The sequence below is a fragment of the Apteryx mantelli genome, chromosome 3 (assembly GCF_036417845.1).
Source record: "Apteryx mantelli isolate bAptMan1 chromosome 3, bAptMan1.hap1, whole genome shotgun sequence".
NCBI classification, from domain to species: Eukaryota; Metazoa; Chordata; class Aves; order Apterygiformes; family Apterygidae; genus Apteryx; species Apteryx mantelli.
The window spans coordinates 112,041,773-112,055,410 of NC_089980.1; the positions used below are offsets into that span (position 1 = coordinate 112,041,773).

Below are 13,638 nucleotides of genomic sequence, written 5' to 3' on the forward strand. Positions count from 1 at the left end.
GAGGGCATGTTCCTGACTCCAGGCTGTCCTACTGCTAAATTCCAAATTCTTGCTGCAAGACATGGAGATGTCTGTGTTCTTAAAATTAGTTGAACATATTTTGTAATAGAAAAGTTTGGCAACTTAAATATAGTGGTCACTACTTCTGGCGCAGATTTACCATGAGCAGGAGAGGTAATGGGAACACAAGTCCATTGTCCTGAGAATGTGTAGTTCCAACACTATGGCAGGGAGCAGGAAATGGAAGCTAATGAGGCTGGAAGAGCAAAAGTCTCTCTGGGACCAATTGTGAAAGAAAGTTAAAGCCTCTTTTACTGGCTGTGGTGCATTGGAGCAGTCCTACTACCTCTCTGGCTACAATACTGCCTCTGCTGCCTGTGTTGGGTCTTCTGATGCCCCATGGTTACCTGTCCCCTGTCCAGCCTGTTCCTCAAAAGACCCATGGAAAGAGGACTATGAGAACTCAACCTGCCTCCGTTAACACTACAGTCATGCACATCTTTGATTGCTTTCTTCTTGAGCTCTGAATTATAAATCTGATTTATATAATTGAGACATTGGGTCAAATTATGTTAACATGGTATGAAACACCTCAGAAACTTTAACAAAAGAAGTGCAGGAGAGGAAAAAATGTTTTCCAAAAATAATAAAGAATAATTTTAATCCCCAAAGTCCATTTACCTGTTGTCCTCAAGGGAAGCTATAGCTTTTTAAGCATCTCTCTGCACTAAGACCAGCAATACTCAAAGGTCAATGAAAAGTCAGAGCTGTAACAGTAATGTATTACTATAGAACTTAAAGAAATACTCTATGCATTGTTTTTAATTCCTGATTCCTTATTACTCAAATTCCTGGCTGTACAGTGATCCAGTGTCAACATTTGGTTTGGCATTTAGGATTCTCTCCTAGGAAATGGGAAGTGTGAGTTCAATACCCTTAAGGCTTCTCAAAGCCTGAGCCAGGAACTTCATGGCTATTCCTCAGTGTTTTATGTTTTCTATTGGCCAAATTTCAGTGGCTACCCATTCAACATGTGGACATACAGCACTGTCTAGAAGAGATACCTTAGCTTTCTCTATTGCAGTGGAGAAGTAAGCCCATAGCTAAGCTGCTCTGAATAACCCCTTGGGAGACCTAGCTTGGACACATAGCTCACCTTACTCTGTAGAAAAATTCAGCTTAGGCAGTCTAAAACTATTTGAAGGCTCCTAGATGCTGCAATGCCTAAGTTAAGTGCCTAAGTTAAGGAGGTTTGACTATGGCCCAGCACTGAAGTTCCTAATACTGTCCATACCTATTTGCATTCTTTGCAGTCTCATGAAGATAGACTGCAATATCTGTTGTAGTAGGACCACAATCCCACATGTTAAAGCCATTCTTTGCAACCAGAAAGATTAGAAAATTGTTAATTTTCTTAAGGAAGTTAATTCTTATGTTGTCACATAATTCTGTGAGCTGACACATCATAACCTTTAAAAACCCCAGGTGCCTTGTGAAACAATTCCCTTCTTGTCATGATGTACAAGAATCTGCTCTGGATGCAAATTGTATTTTAATTTGGACAAAGAAATCATTAGGGGTGGAGTGGAATGGTTGATACTGTAAATAACATTCTTGTTACGAAAAAACAGTATATTGTTCTTTTTTATAGAATATTGCTTATCCGACATTGTGGGCTCCTAAAAAACAATAACAAAAGTCTTCTGCTTTGCAACATGGCATCAATATTTTCCTTTAAAGGTATTATTTCCTTTTTTTTAATCTCCAGATGAGGCTTACACATATGCTTTTGTTTCAGATGCTGTAGACTCAAGAAAATGTTTATCTTTGCAATTGTAATATAAAGTAGTGTACATTAATTCCCACATGATTACATCTTACTTTAGTGATGAAGATAGAAAAGTAGACGTAAAAAACCATTTCTTCCAAGTGTTTTATTTTAATGTGTTGCTGTTACCATTATGCTAAAAAGTGAATCCCTGAATATCAATAGCATTACAGTATTTCCTATGTGAGTCTTTCCTCTAGAGTTACAGTATTCATTGACTTGGTACAGTCTTTGCTACTGAAGCCAAAAAATACAATCCTTTGTCCTAACTTATGCATGCTACCAAAGAGGATTTTAGATCACAGGACACAGATGAAGCCTGCAATCTGACTCTGAAGTAAAATACAAACAGAAATGAATGAAATAAATGATGCACACATTTACTTGATGATTACAGATTACTTTGTATTATGGTGCATGTGATATTTGTTTTTATTCCGTATTACACATTATTTCAATTTATTTTTCATTAGTCAGTAGTATTTTGTCCAAAAGTGCTTGCTATGTTGATAATTTAACAACTGCATTCAGTTATTGTGGGTATGCATTTTTAATTATGCATTGTTTTGACAAATGATCTGGAGTAAATTGAAAAATATCAGACAGCCATATTAAACATATGGAGGTCACCTTGGCAAACACAACATTTCTACACTGGATGAGCTATTTCTGTCTGTTTCACTGATGTTATTTTAACTGGGGAGAAAGCAATTTGAAGTGTAGTTAAAAAAAATGAGTATGTATGAGTAACTTAAGGATGTAACAAAAATCTTCTAAGGATGCTTGGAAAATTTATTGCAGATACAAAGATACTGTAACCCTAGCAAATTCAGAATTAACATAAAAGTTAAAAGAATTCAAATATTAAATAATATCAAAACTTATCCTTTTATACACAAGTACAAATGTGTTCAGTAGATGGTAGCTGCTGTATTTTTTAATGGGAATTCATGTCTTTTGTGCACTTTAAATAAAAAAATCCTCTGTAGGTTAAAGTAAAAACCTTTTCTCTGTATTCATAGCAAAGTCAATCTCCAACATTTAGTGTCTGGAGCTTGAGTTCTTATATATTCTTATAGTTCCTAGTAAAACTAGGAAAAAAGAAAGATTTATAGAATAACTCTTCCTGCTCTAAAATACTCTGATTATGGAATATATATTTTTAACGATATGTGCAAATATCATAATCTGTGCTTTGGACACCTACATTTTGGAAAAGATATTTTATTGATCAAGTTAGCTATCATCTTCCATTGTGGTTTTAAGGCATTGTCATTTAGAACTCAGATTTTTGGGAGGATACTACGTTAGCCATCTTGTACAGATTTTGATGCTTTGGTTTTACACAGCTACTAGCCACTCTATCCAACTATGGTTGATGTATCTGCACTGAGAAGATACTCTTTGTCCACTCAGTTATACTTCTGCCTTTTTCACTTTCTGGTTGCCTAATTAGGCAAGTTTATATTGCACAGTAGATTTTTTCCCTGTTTATTTTTGGTCCTAACTAGAGTAATGTTGGTGACAGAGAAAAAATAAAAAGTTCTAGCTAAAGATAGATTGACTTCTGCTAGACCAGAATTTAAACTGTTACTGGGTTTTTTTGAGCAATTTAATGCTAGGGACACAGCAGCTGAGTACACCAAATCATTTATAAAGTACAGTTTATACAGCAAATGCCTAACTGTAAATCCAAATACAGTTTTCCCTGGTACTCCCACAAAATATTTTTTGTATATTAACTTAGTGGTATTGTTTGAGAACAAAACCAAACTAAGAATATAGAAATATAGGTTTTGGATTCATATTGTCTACATATATTTTTGCTTTATTAGATGGTGCCTAACTCTTTTTCATTTATTGAAACAGTTTGAAATGGGGAAGTTGCATATTAGATCCCCCTAGAGTTTGTCATAAAGTCACCAACAGGCAAGCAAGCAACTAATCAATCTATTTCTCTTGTGATTTCATAGCTTAAATATACAGGTCCTTGGACTATCTGGGGGTCTCAGAAACACTTGAGTTCTTTCACTCCACCTCTTTTCTTTTCCCCTTCAAGCTGAAACTACATCCAGCTCCGATGGTCTGCAAGATGGACAGATAAGTCTAGTCATCTCTTTACTTACACGCTCCAAAGCTATGACCCCATAACCTTTAACAGATCAAGTTTGGCACCAAATCTTATGCAGAATCAGTGGAGACAAATGCATACCTTGGGATACGGTTCATTTGATCCTAAAGTAAGTGGCTAAAATAAGTCAGAAGAATTGCTCCCTAAAAGAACACAGAAATGATGCAGGTCTTCATTTTCTGTCTGGAAACCACTATACCTAGAATGCAGCACAGGTACACTTGCCAGGTGGTTATCTTCTATTATCTGATAAATACTGTGTATTTGGGAAGAAAAGGATATGGCATGAAAGTTCTCCCAGTATCTCCTTACTCAGTAAATATTTTCTGAGGATGATATGTAGTTTCTCTTTGTACTAAGTGATGTAAAGAGGACTCTTACTGGAAGAGCAGGAAAATTGGCCCCACTGACAGTTAATGCTGTCTGTTTGGTTGACTCTTAACAGCATAAAGGGAGAAGGGAAATCAGAGGTTACTGCATATTTCACTTTATAATCCATATAAGAAACATCAGTATTTATTGGCAGAAAAGACGGGGTGGAGAGGAGAGGGAGATATTAGCTGCTTTTATGTGAAAAACAGAGATGGAAATGCAGTCTGTGTAATGGTAGGCAAAATACTTGCTCTGAAAAGGAAATATTTTCTTAAATATTATAATAGCACCTTGAAAATCTGTTCTGGAATTGGCTCATTGTTTCTGACGGTAATGCCCAGTGGTAGATCAGGTCACTGAGATGAAGACCTTGCAGTCTAAAGGATGGTGTCAGACAAAGGACATAGTTGGTTCATCAGCATTTCTGTCAGTTATGGAAATACCTCAAATGGAAGATGTTATCCATAAATAAATACTTTCTGCCCCAATTCTCTGTTTTCTTTGATATGCCTCATAACAGTAATTTTTAGCTATGTAACTTTGGCACTTTAGAGACCACCCAAAGGGCTGCAGAATACCATTCTTACAAATGTAAAATGCAGTGTCCTTCATAAATATAAAATTACATAGCTTATGGTACATTCTTTTACTATGTTTCTGTGAAGAGTTGTATAACTCTTGTGATTACGAAAGTAGGTCTAAATTCGCAGAATTTCCTTCTTTTTATTTATTACTGTCTACTAATACTAGAATAAAATTAAAATGTTTGAATTCTTTTTATTTGTTTGTATGTTTTACACTGTGATACAGTTGGCAAAAAAATTGCTATCTGACTGAATTGGTGAAAGAATAGAAAAGAACAGAATCCAACATCTGGCAAGATGTAACCTGGACTTTCTTCTTGATTGTCTCTGTTTTAAATGCCAGGTGTCTATCACCTGGGGTGTAGTCTTACTTTGGCAAAGTAAATCTATTACTAACTCTCTGAAGAATGCTGTCTCTGAATGATGCCGCTGCTAATGGAACACTGATTTACTGCCACACTTTAAAGAATCTTTTCTAACATTATGTTACACTTCCCACCAATTTAGATCAACCAGATCCACCATATGTGAGAAGTTATCTGCATTTTTCTCCAATAAAACTGAAATGATGAAAGCTTTGCTTTCCCTGAGGTATCATCCACTGTTGGTAGCCCAGTTGTTTTTTCTTTAGCCCTCATCTTCTTTGTCAAGGCTGGAGCATATTATTCCTATAATGCTTGCCAAAATTCTATGGATTATTTGTTGTTTGAGACTCACCATATGTGTCTTTGATCCCTGCCTAGTAGGCACCTTGGCTGCTTGCCAGTTTGGCACTTAGATTATCAGCAGTATGAATAGCTCCCTTGCTTCTGATTCTGTCCTTCTTGCTGTCATCAAATCACTCTCTAAACAACTTTCTTATTTTCTTTTAGATGCTTGTAAACGATCAACCTATTTTTACTGTGCCTTTCTTGGCCAAGGTTTCGTGTCGCGCTGCAGGAAATCCAACAGTTTGATGCTTCCACTCGTAATGATCTGACTGCCAACTACCTGTGTAGTTGCATGGGGACAATAAGCAGTACAGAAACACCTCTCAGAGTGATTTTTCAAGTTTCTCTGTGTATTATACAAACTTGTGTGTTCTTCCTATTTAGTAGACTTGGTGGCATGATTTCTACAAGAGATTATTTACTTTAGTGAAAAGCATTCCTTTTAATAAACGTTTTTAAACCTTTGACCAGAATAGAGTGTGAGCCATGAGAATGATAGATTCAGAGGAGTATCACAATGATATATAGTTTTAAGAAACAGATGGAAAGCCAAAAGCCAGTCATGTGTAATTTCTATTCACTATCCTCATGTAGCATTAAATACATCTGAGTTCTTCCATGTGTTCTAGTAAACTGAAGTTGTTCCAAAATGCCATTGCTGAACAAAAAATATGCAGAATCAAAATAAGGAACAGCACAGGGCATATAAAAGTCCAGACCATGAGAGGCCCATATGCTGTTACAGAAAGATCTGCCGAAAGTCTCCATTATTCCTTGCATTATTTTGTAAAGCCTTCTAACAATAAATATACTGGTACTACCATTCAAGGTAGACAAGGCTAAACAGCATATTGTACCATATCTATCTTCATGTTAATGCAGAGTGGGGTAGAATAAGTTCTTTCATCCCTGTAATTAAAGAACAGTATCAGCATGATTATGGCTGCCTGAGATGCATCCTTCTTGAAACTACTTTGACATTGTGTTGTCCCAAGGGACTCTTGTTTAGAAATAATGATTTTTTAGACAGCTAAATGATCATGTCCCTCTCTCAAGAAACATGGAATTTCAGACCTAATTGAGACAAGTAAGTATATTTTATTCACAGAAGTATGTCTTTCAATTTTGAAGCAACTGCTTTACATAGAATTATGAGAAATAGCTGGAAAATTGTTATATTGGTAAGGATGAAAAGCAAAATCCTGAGTTCAGGGAGAATAAGAGGTACAATAGGAAAAACAATGAGAAATGGTTGAATGCAAATCAAGTTTACTAGGATTACTTTTTAATGTATCATTGTCATATTTTCCTTCTCAATCCAACAACATTTGGATTTCAGATAAAGAACACTCCTCCACTGACCATATTCAGTGGCACTCTGAGTCTTAAAGTGGGTTTGTGTCAGAAAATGTTCATAGTGGACTTAGCCTGGAAGAGCACATTGAAGCTTTAAGCCCTAGAAAAATAGACATTCAATTTTGGCAGTGTGTTTTTCTGGTTTAGTTATGTTTATAATAACAATGACAAAGAAGCAGTGCTATTAGAAGGGATTTAATAAGGAGTAGGCAGTAGTTTGATGGATAAGCTATCTGTAGAGGGTTATAATGAAGCTGATGTCAGAATTAGTTGTAAGAGAGATGATGGAATGGAACAAATAGTTTGACTTCAGTATTGGAGCAGCTTAGAAGAGAATACGCTGAGTAGGTAGGAGAGATATACTTTATACATAGAAATACTCTAACTTCCTCACCTAGTAGCATTTTTCGTCCTAATACCAATTAGATTACAAATGTATAGAAAGTGTATCGATGAAGTGTTTTTCTCTTCATATGCAGAAAAACTCACATGGAAACAAAAGGAAAGGCTTGATTTTATCTCCAGCCTTTGTATATTTTATCCCTAGCTTTCCAGGTAGTAAGACCAAAGAAAGTACCTGCAGTATGTGCTGGATACTTAGTGGAATCTCAAACTGAAAATGTAGGAATTTTGAATACACAAATATTTTATTGGAAGAAGAGAAAAAAATATACTCACTGCCTCAGACCTCAGTGGGTAAATACCATGGTGCTTGTCTGTGCCCTGGTTTGAAATTGCAGAAATGCCTGCTAGAAAGATTTGAAAATAAATTTTAAAATGATATTTTAAATAATTCTGAAGGCATGTCATTATTTTCAAATAGCAAAAAAAAAAAAAAAAAAAAAATCCCAGCCATCCAAACAGTATCCAGTTTTTGTTTACAATGGCACTCAGAAAGGAGGGAAGGGTTTGGATGCACAGAACAACAAGCTTGAAACTCAAGGTGTAAAAAAGACAGTGCCTCAAGAGCATCGCGCCTATCAGCAAAGGACTGGGACAGAGACCTGGCTGTAAACCTGATAATCTTCCGCAGAAAATGCCTAGGGAAAGGTTAGTGAATTTAACAAGAATTCAGTGATACCCCAGAAAAGGAATGATCCAGGAACAATTTCAAATGCATATGGTATTTCACTTGAGAGTAGCTTGGAAAGTTGGCTAACACACTGAATGCTGAAGGAGATGACAAAATATAACCTGCTGCTTTTGAAAGGGCTGTCAAAATGTGAGGAGTATTCCTTTTGCTATGTTCTAAATTTCTGCTACCCAAACAAATGAAAAGCATCAATGCAAGAGTGTATATAAAACTCCCTGTAAAAGATCTGCTGCCACCTGCACGACCCAGGGACTGGAACGCGTTTTATTCCGCATTGCTTGCGCAGTCCTACGATGCCAAACAAGGCGAGCCGCCTTGATCCTGCTGCAGTCCTGGCCCTTCTCCTTGCCCCCTCCTTCCCCAAGCCATCAGAGATAATTTAAAGCACAGCTTGAGATATCCATTTCCCCGGGTGCGCGCAGCCTCAGCAGAAACCTGGGGTAGGAGGGGTGGCTCCCCGCATTTTTGCCCTCCTCGGCGCTCCAGACCCCCCGCGCCCCCGGGTCTCCTCGGGGGTTACCGCCGCAACGGCAGGGTGCCGCGGCGCTGGCCACCCCCGACCACAGCCGCCCCCGCGCTCCCGGCTCCCATGTCCGCGAGGGCTTCCCCTGCCAGGCGGCCCCGCGCCCGGGGAGGCGAGGCGGCGGACGGGGCCTTTCAGCGGCGGTAAGCCGGGCCCGCCGAGCCGCCCTCGGGCGGGCCGCCGCCGCCCTGCCCCCGGGCCCGCAGCCGCAGCCGCCGCCGCGGCGCGGGCGGCCGTTGGCGGCGCGGGCGGCGGCTGCCGCAGCGGCGGCGGGAGCGGGCGAGGCGGGGATGGCGGCGCGGCGGGTCCCCGCGCTCTCGGCCAATCACAGGCGCGGCGCGGGGCCGCGCTGCAGCCAGTGGCGGCGGCGGGGGCTGCGGCGGGCGCGGCGCGGCGCGGCCCTCCGCGGGCCGGCGGGGTGCGCTGACTTTGCGGCTGGCTGCCGGGCGCCCCGCCGCTGCACCATGGGCACGGTTCCGTCGGCGCTGAAGCACTGCCTCAGCTACCAGCACCTCCTCAAGGAGCAGCTGTGGATCGGCGAGCCGGCGGCGGCGGCTCTGCACCCCGGGCAGGTACCGCCGGGCAGCCCGCGCCGCGGGAGGTGAAGGGACGGGACGGGACGGGGCGGCCGCCCGCGCCGCGGCCGCCGCTAGGGGGAGGCCGGGGCGCGGCGGCCGCCATGTGGTGTGCGGGCGCGGGGGCCCCGCGGCCCTCCCTCCCTCGCTCCCTCCCCGCCCGCCGCCCCGGCCGGCCCAGCGGCTGCCCGCGGCGCCCCGCCGCCCTCCGCGAGCCGCGGCGGCGTCGGAGGAGCGAGGCTCTGCCCTCCCCGGCACGGTTTTGCCCCTTTCTCATCCAATATTTTAAAGCGCAGCTGATCGGCAAACACCTAACTAGTAGTACGCACACGTGGGCTCCTCCCCGGTGGAGCTGGGGCAAGGATGAGGCAGAGTTAAAAAAAAAAAAAAAATCCCCTCATGTACGCCCTCCGCTTCCAGTATAATCCAGTGTTAGGAGTGGGAAAGTTCTGAAATCGCAGAGTGGCAGAACTGCTGGCGAGGCCACGGCACCCTGCTTGCTCCCTGCAGGTGCTGTTTCTCACACTCCAGTGTTAATCCTCGCACAGAGGCAGCCCGAGTTCTCCCGCCGCTGCTGCTCCCGGTGTCTGGCCTGCGCCGGCATGGCCGGAATGCGGCAGTGGCGGGAGCCGCGAGGGCAGACGTGTCCACCGGCCTGCACATCGGCTGGAGAGCCTCGACGGCTGCGGGAGGGCAGGGGCCGAGCCCCTGCTCCTGGGGGTGGTTTCACCCTCCCTCCTGGCCTGCTGTGCCCTTAGCACCGACGGGATTGCCACGGAGGGAAGAGCGAAGGTAGCTGCTTGCCTGTCAGCTGTGAACAGATGTGGGAAGCAGCTGGAGATACTGGGGGTGGGAGAGGAGGTTAGATGAGAAGGCACATGGGCAGGCAGGCGAGGACCGTAGCACATGGAAGCAGGTGGTGGAAAGAGAAAGCTGCCAGTGGCTTTTGGAGAGAGGCTGGATAAGTCTGGAAGGACATCTCAGAAAGATGACAATATGGAATATGAACTACTTCAAAGAAGGAAATCATTTGGAGCATGGGATTGGCTTTACTGTAATAGCCCATATATTGTTAAGGCATATTGTGCCTGAATTATCATTCTTACCGGAGTTAGACTCCAGTAATCAATAGACACCTCAACTATCAAAAACCATGAGCTAGGTCTAGAACAGAATTGGTTTAAAAATCATGGCTTAAAAAAATGCGTTTGCCGTTCATTGTATCTGTCTTCTGGTTTCTACACCTTCTGGATATACCTAGGCTACATCTTCCATTTTTTTCTCCACCATAAGCAACTGAAATGCTGCTGCTATTGGGTAGCAGTGTACCTTCAGAGGTGGAGAGATTATGAAAAGGTAATGTTTTGAGTCTCATGAAAGCTGGCAATATTTCATTGTAATTTTGCTTCAGATGATCTGAGCTTGACATCTCAAAAGCTACACATATGGAATAGCCAGAGGAATTCTTGTTGGAGTTATAAAATTTGCCAAGCCTTAAAAAATATCGTTTTGAGCACAGAACTTTGTGTAGGTAAGCTACACTACAATTTCCAGCTATTATAATTTCCTGAGCTTGGTGTCTGTCCAGCAGTGAATTTTGGGGAAAAATTCAAATGCAGTTCCCTTGGCTGATTCTGTAAATGTAGAAAAGCCTTTTCGTACTGTAAAAATAAATAAATAGAATGAAAGGACTTTTTATGTATTAGGCATGAAGCAAAGCACAATCCTTTTCAGTGACATTATGTGCCCTTGCTACATTTTGGTGCATCATTTTCTTTCAAAAGATGTGAATGCTTTTTAAAAAATTCCTTCAAAATATCTTGATTTGCCACTTCAGTTGCATCAGTCTCTGCCCTCTATCAGACAGAGGATCTGAAAGGTTCAAGGGCTATCGCAACAACGAGAGGGTTTGAAGTCAAAGACAAGCAGTGATATCTTCCCAGAAATTCACAGGTCAAGAAAAAATGATGGAATTCTTTATTTTACAGAATCACAGAATCGCTGAGGTTGGAAGGGACCTCTGGAGATCATCTAGTCCAACCCCCCTGCTCAAACAGGGTCACCTAGAGCATGTTTTAATGGATGCTTGTAACTTTTGCTTCATTTTTGCAGTGCTCTTCAGTGACTATATTTTCTTTCGTTCTCATCACCATTTTTTCTTCCTGCAAAGACACAGAAAAATGTCTTCCTCAGTAACAGTAGCAAACATGAAAATTTGCTGCTTATCCTCCCTGTGCATATTGATGTGACTGTAAGCTGCATAGCCTGCTCAGACTGCTGACCCTAATCATATTAATCATATTAAGTCCAGAGTTGGGCACTGTTTGTGTTCTAACATCAACTTCTGCATTACCTCCCTGTGATTTTTTATTAGATAATTTCAATAATTTTTCTACTTTACAAGAATCTGTTCCAGGTTCCATTTTTCTCACATGGACACTAAAACAGCCTGTAAAGCAATTAAACGGTTACATTTCCCTTATGCTTGAGTGTGTTCTGTAGCAATCCTGTTTAGGAAAAAAAGTATTCCTCTTTATATGATACAGAATCCGTAGTAGCTCAATTGGTAGTAGTAAAAAGTGAATTTTTTGTTTTGATTAGTGCATGCAAGACAGTTGGGGGGACATTATAACCACAATTTTGCAGGTACACAAAGAAATAAAATAGGGGAAAAGGGTATGAAAACAGTTTCCCAGAAATAATTTAGTGCTTTCACGTATAATGAAAACAGGGAGTTAGTTTCGTTGCTAAAATTTTTCAGTTTTCTTTAAACACGAAGTAAAATGTAGGTGTTATTAGAGTGTTACTACCAGTGCTCTTGTAAAAGTAAAATCATTCAATTTTCTTTGAAAAAATAAGTTTGTATAAATTTGTTTATATACTGTACCTAGCAATTTGTAAAGGTCCAGGTTAAATCACCTGGAGCTGTTCCTGAGGCAAAACAATAGGACCTAAGGTGAGTAGCTAAAGGTCTTAGATCTTTGTTTTCTCTTAATTTTCATGCTTCCTGTAGCCAGTAATTTTGGGGATTATTACAGCTGTATTTAACTTTAAAACACAGGGCTTCTTGAGGAGTGAAATTATTGAAAAGGAGAAGTGAAAAGCAAAAGGTTGTTGGGCTGACAGCTAGACAGAAAATAAGTAAAATTTACTAGTTTCTCAATTTCATTCATATTTAGTATATTAATTCTGTATTACACAGTTAAACTATTGCACACTTGACTAGTCGATAGGACACCCTGTTCCTGTTGCAGTACCTTCATCTTCTTACTCCATTTTCTTCATTTCTTATTTTTACCTTTTATATAATGGGATCCTAGTTCAGATTCATCCCTGTAGTGTTACCCCAGTGTACACAGTTTTAATTAATAAGTCTGATTAATTTGGCGAAACACTTTAAAGCAATTAACATGCCTTAGTTCACATATACGTAGACTTCAGGAGTACTTTTGATATGGTGCTACTTTAGAATTTGTTAAAGACATGGGTTTATATAAGAACTGTAAAATGGGCTAGGATCTACCTAAACAGGAGATGGCAGTGGACATTGTTGCAGTATTAGGCATATTTCCTCAGTGATCAAGATTGCTCCTGATTGTTACTCATGGCACTTGCTTGCAATTTGTTGTGTACACTGTGTTCTGCTCTGAAGAAAGGTTGGGCTGAGCAGCAGGGAGGAAGGCTGCGTATCAGCTGCTGGCTGTTGTGCTCTGGCTTAGGGGCAGCCTTTTGGCAGGAAGGTGACATGCTCTGAGAACAACTGACATTGGTCCCATCCTACACATTTAATGTTATATTTTCACATAGATTAAAATGGAATTTTAATGGGTTAGGAATATGCTGAGGACCCAGCAAGGAAGAACCGGCTGGCTAAAGAAGTGGTGTAAAAGACTGGGATGAAATTCAAGAATACAAAATGATTAGGTACTTGGAGACTAATAACCTAAACTTCTGCTATAAACTATAAACTGTGAGATTATCAGTTAGAAGTGATTGAAGAAGAGAGGAACCTTGGAATACTAACAAATCATAGGAGAACTGTGAGTTGCCAATACAGTACAGCTGTTAAAAAATAAAATGAAATCCCAGGATATATCAGATAAGGTATTTGCATTCAGACAATGAAATATTAGTGCCATTGCAAAAGACCTTATCTGGGGCATGTACAGTTTTGGTTAGTTGTGTTCAAGAAAATTGAATTCCAGCTGGAACAGTTCAGGTCTTGCACCACTAGAATGATGAGGAAAATGAAGATGAAATGTAAGATGACTTTCATTTGTTCAATATCTAGTGGTGAGACCTGGGGGAAGGGTGTGGAGGGAGGAGAGAAGAAGAAAGAGCTGTATAAAATTAGCACACAAACACACAAAAAATATAATCTGTCTACATATTAAATATAGAGTAGAAACTAAAAAAAAAATCTAAATATCAAGTGATGAGATTCTTAAATAGCTTTCTAATAAAAA

The 13,638-nt window shown here is 40.8% G+C and overlaps 1 protein-coding gene across 1 annotated transcript in view; it reads left to right on the top strand.

Annotated features, from left to right (window-relative positions):
• Window positions 1-8,887: 8,887 nt before the first annotated feature.
• Window positions 8,888-13,638, top strand: part of HMGCLL1 (3-hydroxy-3-methylglutaryl-CoA lyase like 1) — an 81,432-nt gene continuing 76,681 nt past the window's right edge. The window contains 4 exon segments of the mRNA XM_067294825.1: window positions 8,888-8,917; window positions 8,920-9,000; window positions 9,003-9,042; window positions 9,045-9,169. Coding sequence (XP_067150926.1) covers window positions 8,888-8,917; window positions 8,920-9,000; window positions 9,003-9,042; window positions 9,045-9,169 — 276 coding nt within the window.